Source organism: Podarcis vaucheri (assembly GCF_965113315.1).
Source record: "Podarcis vaucheri genome assembly, chromosome: 1".
Classification (NCBI taxonomy): Eukaryota; Metazoa; Chordata; class Lepidosauria; order Squamata; family Lacertidae; genus Podarcis; species Podarcis vaucheri.
Window position 1 is genome coordinate 3,786,155 of NC_138759.1, and position 21,559 is coordinate 3,807,713.

General features: G+C 47.2%; 1 protein-coding gene across 2 annotated transcripts in view; it reads right to left on the reverse strand.

Annotated features, from left to right (window-relative positions):
- The window catches only part of CDKL1 (cyclin dependent kinase like 1), a 30,668-nt gene extending 11,941 nt beyond the window's left edge, over positions 1–18,727 (reverse strand). The window contains exons 1-4 of one of the 2 annotated variants that reach the window (XM_082219176.1): positions 18,668–18,727; positions 17,729–17,886; positions 14,692–14,946; positions 3,593–3,714 (exon numbers count right to left, since the gene is read on the reverse strand). In XM_082219176.1, the coding sequence (XP_082075302.1) occupies positions 3,593–3,714; positions 14,692–14,859 (290 nt within the window). In that variant the 5' untranslated portion in view covers positions 14,860–14,946; positions 17,729–17,886; positions 18,668–18,727. The remainder of the gene's footprint in view (positions 1–3,592; positions 3,715–14,691; positions 14,947–17,728; positions 17,887–18,667) is intronic. The other variant, XM_082219177.1, reaches the window with a different exon arrangement.
- Positions 18,728–21,559: the final 2,832 nt, after the last annotated feature.

Here is a 21,559-nt window from a genome sequence, read left to right on the forward strand (position 1 = left end):
GGAAGTTCTTCCTAATGTTTAGGTGGAATCTTCTTTCTGGTAGTTTGGATCCATTGCTCCGTGTCCGCTTCTCTGGAGCAGCAGAAAACAACCTTTCTCCCTCCTCTATGTGACATCCTTTCATATATTTGAACATGGCTATCATATCACCCCTCAACCTCCTCTTCTCCAGGCTAAACATGCCCAGCTCCCTTAGCCGTTCCTCATAAGGCATCGTTTCCAGGCCTTTGACCATTTTGGTTGCCCTCCTCTGGACACGTTCCAGTTTGTCAGTGTCCTTCTTGAATTGTGGTGCCCAGAACTGGACACAGTACTCCAGGTGAGGTCTGACCAGAGCATTTAGTGTCAGAAAACTTGCTTTGAATGCAGAAGGTCCCAGAAGCTCAGAGAAGAAGCTGACACAACTTTTAAAACTTTTCATGTGAACAGAATCAGCAATTCTGAAACAATCGTGCGGAGGAAAACTGGGTGAAACAATCGTGCGGAGGAAAACTGGGTGATAAAAATGACAAATGAAAGGGGAAAGGGTTCTCGCAGGCGCCGGAACCAGTGAAAGTCACAGCAGCTGCCCCTGTGTGACTTTTAGGAGACGGTTTATTGCCCGCATACTGCAGGCAGTGAAGGAGACCCCCTGGCAACCGCTTGCACAGGACCACCCGTGGCCCCAGAGATGGGGTCTCATCCATGGGGAATCCGAAAGCCATGTGTCCCGCAGGCATGGTGGTTGTTTTTTAAAATGTTGTACTTGTCCAGTCCAACATCTCAGGAATTTGCAACATGTATGGGACTTTTTTCCTGCCCTGCCCTGAAGATTAAAAACGAAAATAATTTAAATGCAGTTCTTTTCACGATGGCAGCACCCCAGACGGCAGGCGCAGTTCTCAACCCCACACTCCCTGAAACACAGGTTGTGGTTTGGCTGGAGTCTGTGGTTTGCTTGATTCTCGGAGCAAAAACGCTGTTGAGAAGGAGGCATAATATAAAAAGAGACTAGATAAGAAATATGCAACTGTGCGGTATAAGGTAATTGATAGATAAAGTACAGTGAGATTAATTGGAAGTCATTTTTAATTTCTTTCTTTATAAGTTTTAAAATTGATTTCAGTATCGGGAGTATAAATGATGCTAGTTATACTAATTTTGTTGTTTCTTATATTGTGGTTGTTTGTTTGACTTCTTCATTATGTGTTTGTTTGATTGTATGTTTGTTTATATGTTCGTCTTCCCATAAATGTATTTATTTTAAGTCAATACAGATATACTTAAAAGAGAGAGAGAGAGAAGGAGGCATGATAATGAAAGCTCTGGGCAATTCCATTTTGTCTGCCTAAAGGTGTCAATTCACCTCCAAATGGTAACATTGCTCATTTACAAGGCTGCCAATGATCCACTTTGGAACTCCTTGCCACTTGATATTAGGCAGGCTGCAGACAATGTCTTCCTGGGTGTAAGGGAATCTGCCGGGGGACCATCCTTGTCTGAAGCTGGGAAGAGGCCTGACTCATTCTCTGTGCTGTGTCCCAAGCTATGACCCTGTTGGGATTCGCAGGATACTGAGTAAGTCTGCAGGCTTCAACAGGATGATGCACTACTCTGTGAAGTGCTGGGTCAGAGTGACTCAGCAGGAGTGTGATTAATGTGATTGGCTATCACCTGTTTTAAAAAGGAAAGCCTGTTCAACAGTAACTGTGGTGGTTGTGCTGTAGTGTGGTGGCGAGTATTTGTTTGCCTTAAGGAGCAGGTACTCTGTATGAACTGTTTTTGTAAATACCTGTATATAGCTCACATTAAAAAGACTGCACTGAAAAGAAACCTGGGACTCTGAGTGTTTCTGCTAAAAAGCGCCGCGAGGAATTCGCGACAGACCCCCCCCCCATGACACCTAATGAGTGAGCAAGATCTTCAATAGGAATGCTAATGCAGTGAGCATCTCCATCTTATGCCACTGGACTGATCCAGCAGCCTTTTGTTCTTCTTCTTCTTCTTCTTGTTTAGTCGTGTCCTCCTCTTCATGACCCCCTGGACCAGAGCATGCCAGGCACTCCTGTCTCCCACTGCCTCCCGCAGTTTGATCAAACTCATGCTGGTCGCTTCGAGAACACTGTCCCACCATCTCGTCCTCTGTCATCCCCTTCTCCTTGTGCCCTCCATCTTTCCCAACATCAGGGTCTTTTCCAGGGAGTCTTCTCTTCTCATGAGGTTTCCAAAGTCTTGGAGCTTCAGCTTCAGGATCTGTCCTTCCAGTGAGCACTCAGGGCTGATTTCCTTCAGAATGGAGAGGTTTGGTCTTCTTGCAGTCCATGGGACTCTCCAGAGTCTCCTCCAGCACCCTTCATGGATCACTGCCTTGCCGTGGCGAAGGGGCTTGAATAACTCAGAGAAGCTATGAACTATGCCAAGCAGGGCACCCAAGATGAACAGGTCATAGTGGAGACTTTTGACCAAACGTGATCCACCTGGAGGAGGAACCGGCAAGCTACTCCAGTATCCCTGCCAAGAAAACGCCATGGACAGAGATAACAGGCCTCTTCTTACATTCTTAAAATATGGTTACCAGATTTTTTTTCAATGAATCTGGGACACTTTTTTCTTCTTTTTGGAAACTGAGTAGCAACAGGGAGTCAGTAGTGGGGATGGTGAGGCAAAAGACCCTGGGCCCAAGCACACATGCACATTGTATAAAGGTGCAAAGCCCTTCTTTCGCACCCTGTGAAACATAAATGCACAGAGTTTTTTTAAAAAACTGGGCAACGGCTGCCCGCCAGCAACTCCCAAGCCTCCCCCGATCAGTCAAAACAAAGGGGGAAGGGGATCGCACAAGACACATCCTATGCGCACAAGACACATCCTATGTGCACAAGACACATCCTATGGGGACTTCCGGCGAGCAAAAATGGCAGGTGCCAAGGCAGTGAGCAGTTCCTGAAGCCAGCCAGAGCCAACTGCACTACCAGGCTGGCTCTAGCCTGCTGACGCTGACGCTGCCACATTTCCCGGGGACAGATTTGCAAATCTGGGGACATTCCAGGGACAGAATTTGTCCAGGGACAGATTTGCAAATCTGAGGACTGTCCCCGGGAACCGGGGACGTCTGCTAACCCTAACTCTATCTTAAAACAACCAAACCGCAGCAACAGTAAGTCGAAATCGTCTCTCCCCAGCATTCACTGAAGCTTAATTAATGCGTGACCCCGAAGTTCTGCACCCCCCTCAAACTGATGTCAAAGTTTTGTGCTATAGTTTTGTGCCATTTTGGGCTGCGAACTCCACATTCCGTGCTGCCCCTCCAACCGCATAATTGACGAAGCAAAAACAGGCTCGCAAGTTAATGCCCCAAAATCCAATCTTGTCTGGTTGACTCCAAACAGGTGCCAAAGTTTTGTGCTGGTTTTGTGCCACAAACCCAACTTATTGTGACGCTGCGCCCCCCAAAACTGAGCGATTGCCACTCAAACCGGGGTCACGAGTAAAGGGCCCCAAACCCAGCCTGGTCCAATTGGCTCTAAACTGGTGCCAAAATGGTGTGCTTGTTTTGTGCCGGTTTGTTGACAGAGGGGTTACAGGGGAGTCACACCAGGGACTAGCTACTTACCCCCGTGGGTTCTTGTCCAGCTCATGGAGTACTGTGTGGTCGCAGTATTCAAAGACCAGGTGGAGCTTCCTCTTCCTTCGAAAAACCTCCAAGAGGTTGACCAAGTTGGGGTGTTTCAGTTGCTGGAAAGGACAGGAGGGCATTCTAAGATAGGGTTACCAGACGTCCCCGTTTCCCGGGAACAGTCCCCGGATTTGTGAATAAGTCCCCGGACAAATTCCATCCCCGGAATGTCCCCGGATTTCATCTAATGTCCCCGGGAAACGCAGCGGCGGCAGTCTCAGCAGCCCAGAGCAGTTGGCTCTGGCTGGCTTCAGGAGCTGCTGGGAAGTCCCCAAATGATGGCGGTGCAGGGGCTCAAAGACGCAGCTTCCGGACTGCCTCCATCTTCCCTGACCCCAGCAAGTAAGCTGTGAAGGGAGGCTTCGTGCTGCCTATTGGAGCAGCCTCCCAACTCCTACTTGCGTGCAAGCAGGAGTGGAGCAGGGATCTCTCAGCTGTGAAGGGAGGCTTCACGCTGCCTATCAGAGCTTGTGTGCAAGCAGGAGGGGGCAGAGATCTCTCTGTTAGGCCAGGGGAAGCCTCCCTTCCCAGCTGAGGGATCCCCACCCCCTCCTGCTTGCACACAAGTAGGAATGGGATTGGGGCTGCTCCGATGGGAAGGGAGGCATCACCATCACCACCGCTCTCGGCCCTCCTTCTCCGCCTTCCATGCCTAAACCACTGCACAACGCCTCCCACCCCCCACCAGCGAAGAACCAACAACTCAGGGGTTGCCCAGGCCCATGGAGAAAGGAGATAGAAACCTCAGAGGAAGGGGAAACGTGGCGGTTGAGGTCAAGGCAGCAGCCACCCCTCTGCCACCACCATCGCTGTAGCGTCAACGTCCCAAAGTGTAGTATTTATGTATTTATTTATTTAACGTGTCCCCGGATTCATTGAAAAAAATCTGGTAACCTTATTCTAAGAGGACTGTGGATTGAACCCGTAACCAAGGAACTATCTCCTGCTGCACTCTTAAGACAATAAATAAGATAACAGCTACAGATAATAACCTCAGTTACAAGCACAGTACACTAAAATTAGCCAAATGCACGCTGGAATAAATAGGCGGCTATTTGTTGTTATAATGATTAGCTGGGTATTCCTCTCTCTATGGCTTGAAATTCTTTCTTTTTTAAAAGTACGTTGCACTCTACTTCGTGTGGGCCGAGACCCTGAAAAGCAGGCTGGAAAACTAAAGTAAATCTAATAAAATAAAATGTAAATAATGTCCCCCCTCCTTTTTTATTCTAACAACCACCATGTGAAGTAGCTGAGAGAGAGAGAGAGAGAGAGAGAGAGAGAGAGAGAGAGACTTGAACTCAGAGCTCCCTGGTCAAAGCAAGAACCCAGAGAGGGAAAAGAGCTCTGAGCATGTGCAAAGTGTGCAAACCACAGCTCTTTCCCCACAAAAGATCAGAGCAGAGGGGAAGTTCTCTCAACAGACTTGCGTTCCTTGCTAATATACACACACAAAACCCCAAACCCTGCATTTCTTAATTCCATCCTTTAAACAGCTGCAAGGTTGAGTCTGCAGGTCAGCTGTGCATTGACTTTATTTGCATTCTTCTGCTGGGGTTAGCAAGTTCGTTTTGCTGTTTTGCATAGAAATGGATGGAGAAAAATGCTGGAGGGCTTTCCTTCCCTTCCCTTTCCTTATCTTCGAGTTGTGTAAGAATAATTTTTTTAAGTGTATGAAGAAAAAGGAATAGGGAAGTTGAGAGGCCTCACTAAGAATTAAGTAAATGCTTCCAATTCCATGGAAAATATTTATTATTTTATATATATATATATATATATATATATATATATGCTTTCGTAGATTTGCATACCACTTACCATAATTACAACAATATCTTAACAATATATGAGTAACTAAAGACAATAAAAATCAGTTAAAACCACATGCCCTCCAATATCTCTATGATGAAAATAAGGACGTCCTACTTAATAACAAACAACAACAACAAAATTATGAAACTCCCCACTTGGCCATGAACCTTAGGCCAGTCACTGGCTCACAGGGTCTTTGAGGGAATTAATTGAGGAGGAAGAGAAATGTGCAGGCCCCCTTGAGCTCTTTGGAGAAAAAGGAACCTTGATGGCAGAAAGTGAGGAGGAATTAAAGAACCTTTTAATGAGGGTGAAAGAGGAGAGCGCAAAATATGGTCTGAAGCTCAACATCAAAAAAACGAAGATCATGGCCACTGGTCCCATTCCTTCCTGGCAAATGGAAGGGGAAGAAATGGAGGCAGTGAGAGATTTTATCTTCTTGGGCTCCATGATCACTGCAGATGGTGACGGCAGCCACAAAATTAAAAGACGCCTGCTTCTTGGGAGAAAAGCAATGACAAACCTAGACAGCATCTTAAAAAGCAGACAAAGGTCCGTATAGTTAAAGCTATGTTTTTCCCAGTAGTGATGTATGGAAGTAAGAGCTGGACCATAAAGAAGGCTGATTGCTGAAAAATTGATGCCTTTGAATTATGGTGCTGGAGGAGACTCTTGAGAGTCCCATGGACTGCAAGAAGATCAAACCGATCCATTCTGAAGGAAATCAGCCCTGAGTGCTCCCTGGAAGGACAGATCCTGAAGCTGAGGCTCCAAGACTTTGGCCAACTCATGAGAAGAGAAGACTCCCTGGAAAAGACCCTGATGCTGGGAAAGATGGAAGCCGCAAGGAGAAGGGGACGACAGAGGACGAGATGGTGGGACAGTGTTCTTGAAGCTACCAGCATGAGTTTGACCAAACTGCGGGAGGCAGTGGAAGACAGGAGTGCCTGGCGTGCTCTGGTCCAGGGGGTCACAAAGAGTCGGACACGACTAAACGACTAAAAGAACAACAAATGGGATGAATGAAAAACGAAATGAATAAGTGAAATCTTTCCATTTTAAACGTGGGCATGAATTCCCATGAATCTGGCCTCTCTCATGTATCAGTTTTTCCCTTCCTCACCTGCAAACTCCATTCTCCAATAAACACGCCTTTTCCCTTTGTCAGCTGCAGAAACCCAGCTTTGATTATCTTAAGTCTTTAAAGTCCCTTTTAATGCCCAGCTCAACACAGAGCTGCTAAAAACATCACAGCGAGGAGGAGGAGAAAGCACTCTTTTGCGCTCCTGCCTCCCATATATTTCAAAACCCATCATTTGCATCTCAAACAGAGAGAGAGAGAGGGAGAAAAAAGGAAGATAAACAGCAGGGCCTCTTTAATCTCCCTGATCCGGGCTTCTGTGTGGCACTGGGGCCTTTGTCCTGCAAGTATTTACACGGCTGAAAAATGACTGATCAGGAATCCCGTTTCCCCCTGCTGAACGTGCAGCCGCCTGAGATGTTGGACAAGCCCTTCCGTTGCTCGGCCCTTCTCCGCTTCTCAAACAAACAATCTGTTACTATTGACTGAGAAGGTGTTTTCTGAGAGATGGCGGAGCAGCAAGCCCACACTTGCCGGAACCAACCCAGAGCGGAGGCTGGCAAACGTTCCCCACTCGGCCCCATCGCCTTTCTCGTTTTGTTGACCGACGGGTGTATGGCCAGAAGGCTCATTTGTCACCCGGGAGCCTGGCCTTAGCTGCTGCTCCTGCCGCCACCTTTGGGTTTCTCCTCAGGCTCTAGAGACCCACACCCATCTTTCCGCAAGAGGGTTTTGTGCACTGGGGACAGCAGACCAGGGAAAAGGAATCTCTAGCCCACGAGATGCCACTGGATTCCAGTTCCTCAACATCTGGAGGGCCAAAGGTTCTCACTGAAGGAAGCTGGTTTCCATCAAGACACACAAACCGGTCTGCCAAAGGGGACCACCAAAGTCTTTAAAATCAAGCATTAATTATTATTTGTGCTGAGGATGGTCTTACACAGTCAACGTGTGGGGCTACCTTTGAAGGTGACCTGGAAACTGCAATTTATCCAGAATGCGGCAGCTAGACTGGTGACTGGGAGCGGCTGCCAGGACCACATAACACCAGTCTTGAAATAACTACATTGGCTCCCAGTATGTTTCCGAGCACAATTCAAAGTGTTGATGCTGACCTTTAAAGCCCTAAATGGCCTCAGTCCAGTATACTTGAAGGAGCGTCTCCACCTCCATCATTCAGCCTGGACACTGAGGTCCAGCGCCGAAGGCCTCCTGGTGGTTCCCTCATTGCAAGAAGCCAAGTTGCAGGGAACCGGGCAGAGGGCCTTCTCGGTGGTGGCACCCGCCCTGTGGAACACCCTCCCACCAGATGTCAAAGAGAAAAATAACTACCAAACTTTTAGAAGACATCTGAAGGCAGCCCTGTTTAGGGAAGCTTTTAATATCTGAATGACTATTGTATTTTAATATTGTGTTGGAAGCTGCCCAGAGTGGCTGGGGAGGCCCAGCCAGATGGGCGGGGTATAAATTATTATTATTATTATTATTATTATTATTATTATTATTATTATTATTATTATTTCGGCAAGAGGGTTTGGGGCACTGGGGACAGCAGACCAGGGAAAAGGAATCTCTAGCCCACGAGATGCCACTGGATTCTAGTTCCTCAACATCTGGAGGGCCAAAGTTTCCCACCGAAGGAAGCTGGTTTCCACCAAGACACACAAACTGGTCGGCCAAAGGGGACCACCAAAGTCTTTTTAAAAATTAAGCATTAATTATTATTTGTGCTAAGGATGGTCCTACACAGTCAAGGCCATTGGCATCTGCAAAGGCTTTCGGGTGGGCACACCGTTTCATACCGTCAGCGCATGTTCCAGAGCTTCCTGCTGAACTTAAGACCATAGGAGAACTTGCTGGATCAGGGCCAATGACCCATCGAGTCCACCATCCTGTACTCACAGTGGCAAACCAAATGCCCCGGTGCACTGATTCTCAGCCTGTGGGTCTCCAGATGTTGTTGGACTACAACTCCCATCATCCCTGAGCTCTGGCCTTGCTAGCTAGGGGTGATGGGAGTTGTAGTTCAACAACATCTGGGGACCCACAGGTTGAGATAGGCTGCCTGTTATGTACTGAGTTGAATAGGATCCAAAATGCAGCGGTCTGATTGGTCTGCAGGAGCCACCCAATCCAGCTCCAGGTAGAAGTGAATCCACAACCTGATTGGCCTACAGGAGAATTCCGGAATTAGCCAATCACGTGGGGCCCATTGTGTAAATAATGTATATAAAGCAGATACTTTGGGGAAACTTTCATTCCTCCTCACCCCTATGAGCTGAATAAAGAGCATGAAATCCACTTTCGACTCTGAGTATATTTCACTGCCCTAGTGGGAAACCCGCAAAAGAGCAGCCCTTCTCTCCTCCTGGGTTTTCCTGCAACAGTGACATCACTGCCTCTGACTCTGGATGCAGAGCATCACCATTAATAGTCCTCTCCTCCCTGAATTTGCCTCGTCCTCTTTTAAAGCCACCCAGGTTGGTGATCATCACTGCCTCCAGTGGGAGTGAGTTCCACAGCGAATAATTTGCTTAAAAAATACATAAATACTGTGCTTGTTTTACTTTTGTTTGCACGTATAAACAAATGAATTAAATTAATAATGAATTAAATTGTTAGTTTGATTAATAAGTAACATAATTAATTAATTAATTAATAATTAAATTGATGATTTATTTATTTATTTATTTATTTGATTAACAATTAATTAAATTATTGATTTAATTATTGATTAAATAATAATTAATTAAAAGGAACAACATCTGATATTGACCCCAGTTTGGGGGAAGGCAGGCTTAGCTGATGAACTTAACTACCAAGCCAGATTCAAGGTTTTTGTATTAATTTACAAAGCCCAGAACAGCTTAGGACCGGCGTGTCTCAGGGACCCCCCCCCGAACCCTTCTATCCCAGCTCGATCCTTGAGATCATCTGCAGGAGCACCTTTGGTCATTTCCCAAGCTGATGAGGCTCATTTGACAATAACAAGAAACCGAGCCTTTAGAGTTATTGTCCCAGTCCTGTGGAACCCCCTGCCACTAGAGACTGAGTGAGCCCCTTCTGTGCCAACATTTAAATGCCTGCAGAAAACATTTCCATTCTGCCGGGCTCTATCAGGCCTCAGGTGTCTCTGGAATGGATAGAACTTTGATGCAATCAAGCAAGAGGCTGGATGGGTACGACATGCATTTCAGGGGGTTGGGATGGATGACCCTTGGGGGTCCCTTCCTGCTGTACAATTCTGTGCTTTGACAATAAGCAAATTCCTGCGAACGGCCGAATCTCCAGCTCTTAGCTGATGGGCAGCGACTCAAGTTCGGTGCCAGGGTATTGTATACGGAAGACTTATGGCAGGCACAGCCCACGGTGGGTAACGGCCGTCACCCACGGCAAATCTTGCACCAAGGAAACGGCGACTCTGATGCGGCAGATAAAGGTTATGCAGACATCTGCAGGCCAGAAGAGCGTGTCAGGAACGGTCCTTTTTTTTTAAGAGTGCAAGGCTGATGAAAAACCAACAGGCTCTGATTGCAAAGCTTCTTGCTTGAAATTATTGTTAAAATGATAAAATATTTATTTATACCCCACTTTTTTCCATGACAGGGACCCAAGGCGGCTTACAGATAATAATAATAATAATAATAATAATAATAATAATAATAATAATAATAATAATATATTTATACCCCACCAATCTGGCGGGGTTTCCCCAACCACTCTAGGTGGCTTCCAGCAAAGCATTAAAATACAATAACATAAGAACAACAAAAAACTTAGGTGGGGGGAACCATTGATAGGAAGCCCCAGAAACAAGACAGCACTGTGACTCCCCAGGAACTATCTACGAATTTGTCCAAGGATTGGCGGAAATCAATGTGTTCACACCATTATGGCAAAGTTACGTGGCATAAACAAACACCAATAATAATAATATGCAGAATGCGTTTTAATTTGCAGGCTACCATCTGCATAGTCTGGGTCATTGACTAGCCTTGCGCCTGTGATACAGTGCACGAAGGGAGAGGGTGGTAGCTAGCCCATTCTTCATGCAGCACGTAGTTAAACTGTGGGACTCTCTGCCACAGGAGGGAGTTCTGAATACTAGTGAGGGAATGGGTTTCCCAAACCCAAAAACTGACTGTGCAGGCAGTTTGAAACGGGCACCAAAATCCCTATTTTCCCTTAGCTAAAATCCATTAACGAGCTCTGAGTCAATGTATAAACAAAAACCCGGCTGTACAGTGGTGCCTCGCAAGACAAAAAGAATCCGTTCTGTGATTCTCTTCGTCTAGGGGTTTTTCCGTCTTGCGAAGTAAGCCCATTGACGGATTAGCGGATTAGCGCTATTAGCAGCTTTTAGCGGCTTATCTGCTGAGCGGATCAGCTGATAAGCGGCTTAGCGGCTTAGAAAAGGGGGGGGAGGGAAAAAACCAGCAGGAACTCGCAAGACATTGTCGTCTTGCGAAGCAAGCCCACAGGAGATTTGTTTTGCGAAGCACCTCCAAAACGGAAAACTCTTTCGTCTAGCGAGTTTTCCGTCTTGCGAGGCATTCGTCTTGCGGGGCACCACTGTATAAATGAGTGCTCAGAGCCCTCTCCTTTATCAGTTTGTGACAGCAAGGATGACCTTGGCTGTTCCAGCGGAGTAGGGATGACATGTCTGGGTCTTATCTTACCACACTCTGATGCACAGACCTAGTCCGGGAACAGCGCCAGAGTGTGTTCTTGGAGATGGTGACCTCTTGCTCCAAGATAAGAGTATAGTAACAGGAATACCCTTTTATGGTCAGAAGTACAGGAAGGAATACCCTTTTATGGTTAAGAGTACCGGAGCAGGAACATATGTGATGTCAACCTGCATATATAGGCTGACGTGGCTGGATTTCTGGGGAAGGAGGGAGAGGGTGCCTGGAGGATATATATACTGCATGAAATTCCTCATTTCTTTGGACTTGTTGTGGACTGACCATGCAAGTGCCTTTCTGCTGTTCCGGAGAGCAAAAATAAAGAACTCTTTCTCTGAACCAACCCTCGGTGTCATTTGACTTCCTTCCTCCTGTCTGGGAGCAACGCAGACCCAATCGGTGAACTCCAATAAGGCTACACTAGCTGCTGGAAACCCCGGGCGCGGGGGGGGGGGGAGAGTTGCTCTTGTGTTCGACTCCTGCTTGGGGGTGGCCCCTGTGAGAACAGGATGCTTCACTTAGAGGGGCCTGATGGGCTGGTGTTCTGTTCTTATCGGTATAAATATATTATTATTATTATTATTATTTAAAAGGACCCCTGACTCTGGGGTTGCAGAGCTCATCTCGCTTTATTGGCCGAGGGAGCCGACGTACACCTTCCAGGTCATGTGGCCAGCATGACTAAGACGCTTCTGGCGAACCAGAGCAGCGCACAGAAACGCTGTTTACCTTCCCACCAGAGCGGTACCTATTTATCTATTTGCACTTTGATGTGCTTTCAAACTGCTAGGTTGGCAGGAGCAGGGACTGAGCAACGGGAGCTCACCCCGTCACGGGGATTTGAACCGCCGACCTTCTGATCGGCAAGCCCTAGGCTCTGTGGTTTAACCCACAGTGCCACCCGCGTCCCTATTATTATTATTATTATTATTATTATTATTATTTCACAATATTAATGAGCAAACAAAGCTCTTCTAGCTAGACTGTTCCCCTACCGGACATTACACTGCGGTTCAGGGAAATCTCTGCCCAAGGTGATACGTGGGCCTGGGTAGCTCAGCTGGTTAGAGCGTGGCGCTGATAATGCCAAGGTTGCAGGTTTGATCCTCGTAAGGGACAGCTGGCTATTCCTGCATTTTGGGGGGGTTGGACTAGATAACTCTGGGAGGCCCTTTTCCAACTCTACAATTTTATTCTTCCCTGCTGGGAGCAAAGCACAGACCATTCAGCCCAAGGAGACCACACCGCCTGCTCCTTGTGTTCCTACAACAATGCGGGCGAGAATGCCAAGGGCTCTGGGAGATGCGCCAAGATGAAACCAGAGATTGGGAGCCACAGAGTAAGATGGCTTAGTTAGCGCGCTCGGCCAGTGTCTCCCAGGAAAAGCCGCCCCCAGGCACCCCCCTAATGTTTCCTAGGTGACACATTCCTGCACCCTGGGACACCAAGCTAGACTTTAAAACCGTTCAGAACAAAGAGGGGAGACGGGAAATATATCCTTAGCAAGGGGGGAAACAGCAACGGCTGCGTTCAGCTCTCACATCCCTTAAGCTCAGAAAACCACCCTGAGACAAAGCCGGGATATAGGATACGTCCTTACAGGCCAAATCAGCCAGCATTGATGCTGTCAGGGGCTCTTATGTGCAATGGGCACAGCTCCGACTCTGGTGGCAAAGGGGTGGAAGGAACAAGAAGCCCCAACAATAATGGACTGGCATTACAAGCTCCAAGAATTTGCTGAAATGGTGCAGTTAACAAATACCCCGAGAGGCAATTCAAAACAAAAATTTATGGAAAAGTGGGATAGATATAAAACATACGTTCAAAAATACAGTAAAGGTTCACTATCTATACTAGCATTTGATTGACGTTGGAGTGAGACTGAGTTGAGAAATAAGGCTAAGTGCACATATTGATATAGGAATGTATTAGATAATATGTAAAGAAATGTACAATAATAAGAGTACATTCATTTGTAAAAAAGGAATATACAATGGGAAAGACAGAAAGTCTAGTGTGTTGGTATGTATATGATTTTTGGAAAAAATTGTTTTTGTTTTTTTCCTTTGTTCTTTCTTTTCTTTTGTTTCATTTTCTTTCTAGGTATATTAAATTTGTATATAATTTTTGTATACATGTTGAAAATTATATTATAGTCAGTCCTGTAATGTAATATGACGATGTTTACTGCTGTAATATAGGAATGTTAATAAATAAATAAAATGCAAAAAAAAGAAAGATGCTGTGAGGGGCTGATGATGGAGGTTGTAGTGCAAGGGCGCCGGGTTGGCTAAGCCTGGGCTAGAGGGAGATCGGATCTTCAAGGTGAACACCCTCGGGGAAGTTCTCCTGCGCAGCAGAAACTGCGCAAAAGCTGGGTGGGCAGAATGGGGTGGCCACACCAGTCGCCATTTGCCAGACCCAATGTTTGGCCAGTGGCAGCTTCTGACGCCAACTCTCAAACTAGCAAGCTTCTTCTAGTTTGCCAAAAAGGAAGGATGGCAGGCAGGGATGCCGTGATTAGGGATGGGGGAGTGATTTGATACGGTTTGCATTCAAATAATAATAATAATAATAATAATAATAATAATAATAATAATAATATATTTGTACCCTGCCCATCTGGCTGGGTTTTTCCAGCCACTCTGGGCGGCTTCCAACAAAGACAAAAAATACACTAAAATGTCACACATTAAAAATTTCCCTGAACAGGGCTGCCTTCAGATGTCTTCTAAATGTCAGGTAGTTGTTTATCTCTTTAACATCTGGTGGGAGGGCGTTCCACAGGGCAGGCGCCACCACCAAGAAGGCCCTCTGCCTGGTTCCCTGTAACTTGGCTTCTCGCAGGGAGGGAACACCCAGAAGGCCCTCAGCGCTGGACCTCAGTGTCTGGGCAGAACGATGGGGGTGGAGACGCTCCTTCAGGTATACTGGGCCAAGGCCGTTTAGGGCTTTAAAGGTCAGCACCAACATTTTGAATTGTGCTTGGAAACATACTGGGAGCCAATGTAGGTCTTTCAAGACTGGTGTTATGTGGTCCTGGCGGCCACTCCCAGTCACCAGTCTAGCTGCCGCATTCTGGATTAGTTGTAGTTTCCGGGTCACCTTCAAAGGTAGCCCCACGTAGAGCGCATTGCAGTAGTCCAATCTATCAGATTTTTGCAGGTTCCAAAAGATTACCCAGAACCAAAGCACAGGCATGGTTTGAATTTCGCAGTGGCCCAAATTTCCCAGGGCAGATCTCTAACCAAACAAAGCTCCACAAAAGTTAGCGTATTAGGGAATATACCTATGCTGTGATGTGCTGATGATTTCGTCTTCTTTTTTGATCTTAAAATCATTCGGTCAATAAGATCGGTTAAAAAGAATAACATTATTTAATTTGTGGGAAAATGAATGTGTAGGCAGCCCCTCGTTTAACTGGATTCCCTACAACAGGGTTCTGATGAAGTTACCTTTAACATGCGAATCTCCCGAAGGGCAATTTTTTTGATAACGGGATCGTCTTCCGATTCCAGAAACTTCTTGATGGCCACAATCTGACCTGTGTCCCTGTTCCGGCACTTGAACACCACCCCGTAGGAGCCTTCGCCAATCTTGCTGATTTTTTCGTATTTCTCCATTGCAAATATGAAACGGAAATACCCTCCAGCAATTAATTTATCCTTTTGGGTATCTGAATCCTTCAGACGACCAGAGACGTCTTCAACCTGTAAAAACGAGAGCAAACCACAACAGAAAACACTCTGTGAGAAGTTGCAGAAACTTTAGAGTTCATAGGAAAACAGGAGTTGAACACAGATTATAGCAGACCCTTTCCGTCATTCTGTGATCATGCAAAATCCATTTTGGTGCCTTTTTCTTTTTTGTAAATGGATGGGGTCCTGGAGGTGCGATACAAATTAGCAGGAGTAGGGAATTCTTTTAACAACGCCTTTCTTTTTAACTGGACTCATTATATATACAACAGTGTTTACAAACCTGCCAGACTTTTAGGAGATTTCTGAAGGCAGCCCTGTTTAGGGAAGCTTTTAATGTTTAATAGATTACAGTGGTGCCCTGCAAGACGAATGCCTCGCAAGACGAAAAACTCGCTAGACGAAAGGGTTTTCTGTTTTTGCGTTGCTTCGCTAGACGAATTTCCCTATGGGCTTGCTTCGCAAGACGAAAACGTCTTGCGCTTTTTTTTTAAAGCCGCTTGAAGAGGCGCAGTTGCGACGGACCGTGCTTCGCAAGACGAAAAACATCGCAAGACGAAAAGACTCGCAGAACGAATTCTTTTCGTCTTGCGAGGCACCACTGTATTGTATTTTAATATTCTGTTGGAAGCCGCCCAGATGGTCAGGGTATAATTTTTTATTATTATTATTATTATTATTATTATTATTATTATTATTATTATTATTATTATTATTATTGATGTTCTGGAGTAAGTACGACTCTTGCCAACCCTGAACCTGATGGGGGATGTAGATCAAAACATCTGGGGAGATCTAGTCTGGGGTAAGCTGAGAAACTCAGCTTAATACACAGCTGCATTTGTCTGGTTAAACCCTCCTCTTCAAATCTCACTCCTCTGACAAAATTTACACTCTGTGCGCTCCCTGGAGCAAGGAGTACCTAGTCATTTGTGTTACCCATGAAGTCTTCCAAAGGAAGAATGGCGAAGTTAATGGACTCCGCAGAAATGTCAAAACTTACGGGAAGATTCAGAAATCAAGAAGAAAGAGTTTTTAGACAAAGAATGGGGGAGATATTTGGACTATCTAAAACTGTAAACAATTAAGTACCTTAGCAGGATTAATTTAAAATCTAGCAGTTTAAAGGTGATTTTGGAAGAAATATAGAGAGTGATAAGTAAAAGGAGTTAAGGAGGAGATGAAGTTTTTAAAATGTTTGTATAGGGAACCAAGGAAGGGGAGGAGGGAAGTCTAAACAACTATGTATGCAATGGTATTTGATGATTATTATTGTTAATTTGAAAAACTGAAAAATAAAATGAAGTCTCCACAGTGATGGCATCATAGTGTTGTTCTACATTTTCAAATTGTTTTAAGTGAGGTTAAGATTGCCAAAGGCCATTCATTTTAAATATGTACATATGTTACTGATTTGTTAACAAAAAAGTGCAAACATAACACAAATAAATAAAGGAAATAATTGAAAATTTAAACCATAAAGTGTCACAGCCTGGAAAGACAAAAGTTCAAAGACACAGCACAGCTCTAATGGAATAATAAAGTATTAACTTACACAAAGATTCCCCTTACAAATAATAAATATAAATAAGTTATCTCCACCTGTGAATGCCATCATTACTGAGAATAAAGTTTCTCTATAGTCTTAAATGAGCCAGACATTTGCATGTACTGATGGCACTGAATGACCAGGTGCCTCAATATTTGAGTAAGAAATAAAATCATGCCATGTATTTAAAAAACAGCCATTTAAGCTCTTAGTTTGTGATACATCACTTCCCGGAGGGTGATTTGCCAAACAGTCCAAATTATTAAGACTTCCAGGATTTGGCAATGCAGCCCCAGGCTGCTGTTAAGAGATGAGAAGAAGGTTATTTGCTTTCCGAATCCTGTTCTGTTTGCAAAAGTGCCAGGTGGAAAGACGGAGTAATCGTTTGTTTAGTTATCAAGGAGATCTCATTGCCGACCAGTGCCGGATTTACATACTCGTTTAAGAACTTAATTCGTTCTGGAGGTCCGTTCTTAACCTGAAACTGTTCTTAACCTGAAGCACCACTTTAGCTAATGGGGCCTCCCACCGCTGCTGCGTGATTTCTGTTCTCATCCTGAAGCAAAGTTCTTAACCTGAGGGACTATTTCTGGGTTAGCGGAGTTTGTAACCTGAAGCATCTGTAACCCGAGGTACCACTGTATAAGCTAGAAAAGCTCTAGCATAGGGCCCCACTCTCTTGGGAGCCCACAAAAAAATTCAGTGGAAAAAAACACACCCCTGGATGTACATTTCCAAAATGCAAGATAAAAAGCAAATAAAATAAAACCTACATACAGCAACAGTGTTTTGTGTTGTGTAGGCTGCTATGGTGTAAGTCATGGGCCCCGCCTGCTAGCCTGCTAACTAAAATATCACTGGCTTGCTCATTTCTATATACAGGGTGCCTACATTCTGCATGGACTGGTTGCAGGGCAACATGGGCAAATGGCTTGAGATACCTACGAGGTCCATAAATGACCATCTAGCATATATTCAACACACAAAAACAGCGACAATTTGTTGCTGGCAAAGGACAGCTGGACATATAAAGGGCCCCGTTCCCTTCAGGAGCTGAGGGCCACATTGAACCTAATTCTGGCCCTGTTGCCAACATTAATTCATATAGCGCACCCGAGCATCTAGCACTGTAGGCTGTTTCCCAGCAGGTTTCCCAGCACCACGGGAAGCCAGTCGTGCCTCTAATCCAGCAACGGCCCGCACATTTGCTCTGGCATAAGTGCCACTGGGCACAGATGGACTTACTTGGGAGAAAGCACCCTGTGGCGAAGGTGGCACGTCAGCGCAAAGCCAAGGAGCCGGTGGCTTCAGCCGTGAAAGCCGATCTCTGGGGCGGCTCCAGCAGCCTCTGCATCTTCAGGCCAGCTTCCTCCTCCTCCTCCTCCTGTGGAAGGAAGGCCCGTCTGGAAATTAAAATTTAATTCAGGCCCTTTGGGGGAAGGCAGGTTGCCAGGGCAGGCTCTGCGGGCAGCTTCAAGCAGCAAACCCCCAAGGGCCTCTTCTTAGAAAGGAGGCGGGCAGGATCCTGTTTCGTGGATCACTTTCCTTGTCTGCAGAAGGAAGGAGCCTCCTTGGGAGCACAGGAGGTGAGAAGGGCATCGCCCGCAGCGGGAACCCTGCGCCGCCACCGGGAAGGGGCAAAAGGGCAGAAGGAGGAAAGGCAGCCCCCCAGCCCCCTTCTGCTGGGACCACCTCCCTTGTTGCCAGCCAAGAGGCGGGCAGAGGCTCTCCTGGCACACCCTCCTCCCCTCCGAAGCAGCTTGGTAGTTCCTCCTGGAGCAGGAAAAGTGTCCCCACGCTAAAGGGCCCTCTGCACATGCCCAGGGGCACTCTCCCCTCCGGGCAGCTAGCGGTGCCAACCTGAGTAATATATTAGGTAGGGGCAGGTAAGCTGCGTCCCACATAATCACAAGATGCAGTACACGCACATCATCTGAAAGGTGCCCATCAACTTAGGGGGGGGGCACCACTTTCAAATATTTTATTTGGGGGGGGCAAAGGGACCTAGAAGTCGGCTCCGATGCAGCCAGCCGCCCTGTAAGAGCGCAGAGGAGCATCTGAGCGCAGTTTGGGAGGAGAGCGGCATGCCGCCTGGGGCTGGCGCAACCCTCCGGTGCTGGGCACTCTGCACGCGCTCAGAGGTCCCCTTGCTCTTTCTCCCCCCCTCCCTCCCGACTCTCTTGCCTGCAGCTGCCTCCGCCGCCAGCTCCGCGCGCTCCTCCTCTCGCCGCCGCCGCCGCCTCTCGCTCTGTCCGGGCGCAGCGCTGCGCGGAGCCGCTAAAGGCGCGCAGCAGCCAATCAGGGCGGGCGGCGGAGCCTGGGCAGAGGGGGCGATGCCCGCCCCCGGAAGGAGCGAGGCTGAGCGGGCGTCTCCCTGCCTTGGCACAGACTGGCAGGCGGCGCCGCCGCTGCCCTCCAAGCGCTGGGCAGAAGCAGGAGACTCCTCGGGGCAGAGCAAGGAATCCTCGACGTCCTTCCTCGCGCAGCGCGCAGCTGGAACGGTGGAGGTGGAGAAGGGCACCCACTTGGACTGGACCTGTAGGGTTGGAAGGGACCCCCAATTTCATCTAGTCTGACCCCCTGCAATGCAGGAATCTCAGCTCAAGCATCCAGCACAGATGGACATCCAACCTCTGCTTCAAAACCTCCAAGGAGGCAGAGTCCACCCCGTCCTGTGGGAGTCTCTTGCACTGCCAAACAGCTCTTACTGTCAGAAAGTTTTTTTCTGAATGTTTAGTCCGAATCTCCTTTCCTGTAACTTGAAGCCATGGGTTCGAGTCCTACCCTCCAGAGGAGTAGAAAACAAGTATGCTCCCTCCTTCGTGTGACAGCCCTTAAGATATTTGAAGGTGGCTGTCTTATCTCCTCTCAGTCTCCACTTTTCCAGGCTAATCATACTCAAGTTCCTTCAACCATTCCTCACCAGGCTTGGTTTCCAGACCCTTGATCATCTTTTTCGCCCTCCTCTGCCAGCTTGTCAACATCCTTCTTAAACTGTGGAGACCAGAATTAGACCCAGTACTCCAGGTGTGGTCTGGCCAAGACAGAATCAAGCAGAACTATGACTTTCCCTGACGCTAGACTTCTGTTGATGCAGCCTAGAATGGCGGTAGCTTTTTTTGCTGCAGCATCACACTCTTGGCTCATGTTAAGCTTGTGGTCCACTAAGTCCCCTAGATCCTTTTCACATGTACTGCTAGTAAGCCAGGTGTCCCCCATCCTATATTTGTGCATCTGGTTCTGTTGGTTTGGATAATAATAATAATAATAATAATAATAATAATAATAATAATATATTATTTATACCCCACCCATCTGGAGCAGGAGAAAACAAGCTTGCTCCCTCTTCCATGGGGCAACCATTGAGATACCTGAAGATGGCTCTCATATCTCCTTTCAGTCTTCTCTTCTCCAGGCTAAACATACCCAGCTCCTTCAACCGTTCCTCATCAGGTTTGGTTTCCAGACCCTTGATCATCTTGGTTGTCCTCCTCTGCACACCTTCCAGCTTGTCAATGTCCTTAAATTGTGGTGCCCAGAATTGGATGCAGTATTCCAAGTGTGGTCTGACCAAGGCAGAAGAGAGTGGGACTATTACTTCCCTTGAACTGAACACTATACAGTGGTACCTCGGGTTAAGAACTTAATTTGTTCCGGAGGTCCATTCTTAACCTGAAACTGTTCTTAACCTGAAGCACCACTTTAGCTAATGGGGCCTCCTGCTGCTGCCGCGCCGCCGGAGCACGATTTCTGTTCTCATCCTGAAGCAAAGTTCTTAACCCGAGATACTATTTCTGGGTTAGCAGAGTCTGTAACCTGAAGCGTCTGTAACCTGAGGAACCACTTTACATCTGTTGATGCAGCCTAGAATAGCATTAGCTTTTTTTGCTGCTGCATCACACGATTGACTCATGTTCAGCTTATGGTCCACCAAGACCCCTAGATCCTTTTCACATGTACTGCTAGTATGCCAGGTGTCCCCCGCCTTGTATTTGTGCTTCTGGTTCTTCCTAAGGGCAGAACCTGACATCTGTCCCTGTTGACATTCATTTTGTTAGCTTGTGCCCAGGTCTCCGCTCCGTTAAGGTCCTCTTGAACCCCGATCCTGTCTTCCGCAAGGGGAAGGACGCCAATGGCCACAGTGAATAGGTTCTACCTTCCCTGTAGGTCAGCTGTTGTCAAGCTGGTTCCTTCCAGAGGTTTTCAGACTACAACTCCCATCAGCTAGAAACTGGCCCTCCCCTTTTATTAGATTAATAAGTGAACCGGCCCAGACCCTGCGGTCTTCAGCAAAAGCCCTTCAAAAGCCCGTCCTCCAACTGGGGATGGTGTCCTTCTACAGAATGCTGCTGTTAGGGAGATGCACCTGGTACCACCTTTGCCAGTCTTCAGGTACCAGGCGAAGCCCTTTCTGTTGCACAAAATCCTATCTCTAGATAGGGAACATTTTTCAGGCCAAAGGCCACACCCCCTTAAGGACCCATACATGTGAGGGCGGGGCCAGAGGCAGGAAGTGGGCGGGGCAACAGGTAGGATTCTGAGCTTTGTATACGGCTGCATTCCTGCCAGGGAAAACTCAGCAAGTTTCTGCACACACACACACACACACACACACACACGTCCAGGCAAGCAAGAGGCATCCTTACCACCTAGTCAGATGAAAACCATTGAAGGAGTGTGCAGCAGAGCCAGTGCATAGCTGTCAACCGTCCCTTATTTGGCGGGAAACTCCCTTATCCCAGCGCCGTGTCCCGCTGCTGTCCCTTATTGATGATGTCCCTTAAATTTCCCGGGTTTCATGTTCGCCCAGCTCAGGAGGGAAGCAGCGGCTCGGGGTCCTCCACCTTGAGAGAGCGTGCACATGAGCTGCCGCGTCTCCGTCTCTCCCTTTTCCCCCTCAGGGGCGCGTTGTGAGGAGACGGGTGGCGGTGGGCAGGCAGGCAGCCTCTCTTGCGAGACTTCCACTGCGCTGCCAGGGGAAGCCGGAGGCGGCAGCGGCAGCCTGAGGGAGGAGGAAGAGGAGGGTATGGGGAGGGACGCAGAAGGGCGGCGCTGCAACCGCCTCATGCTGGGCTC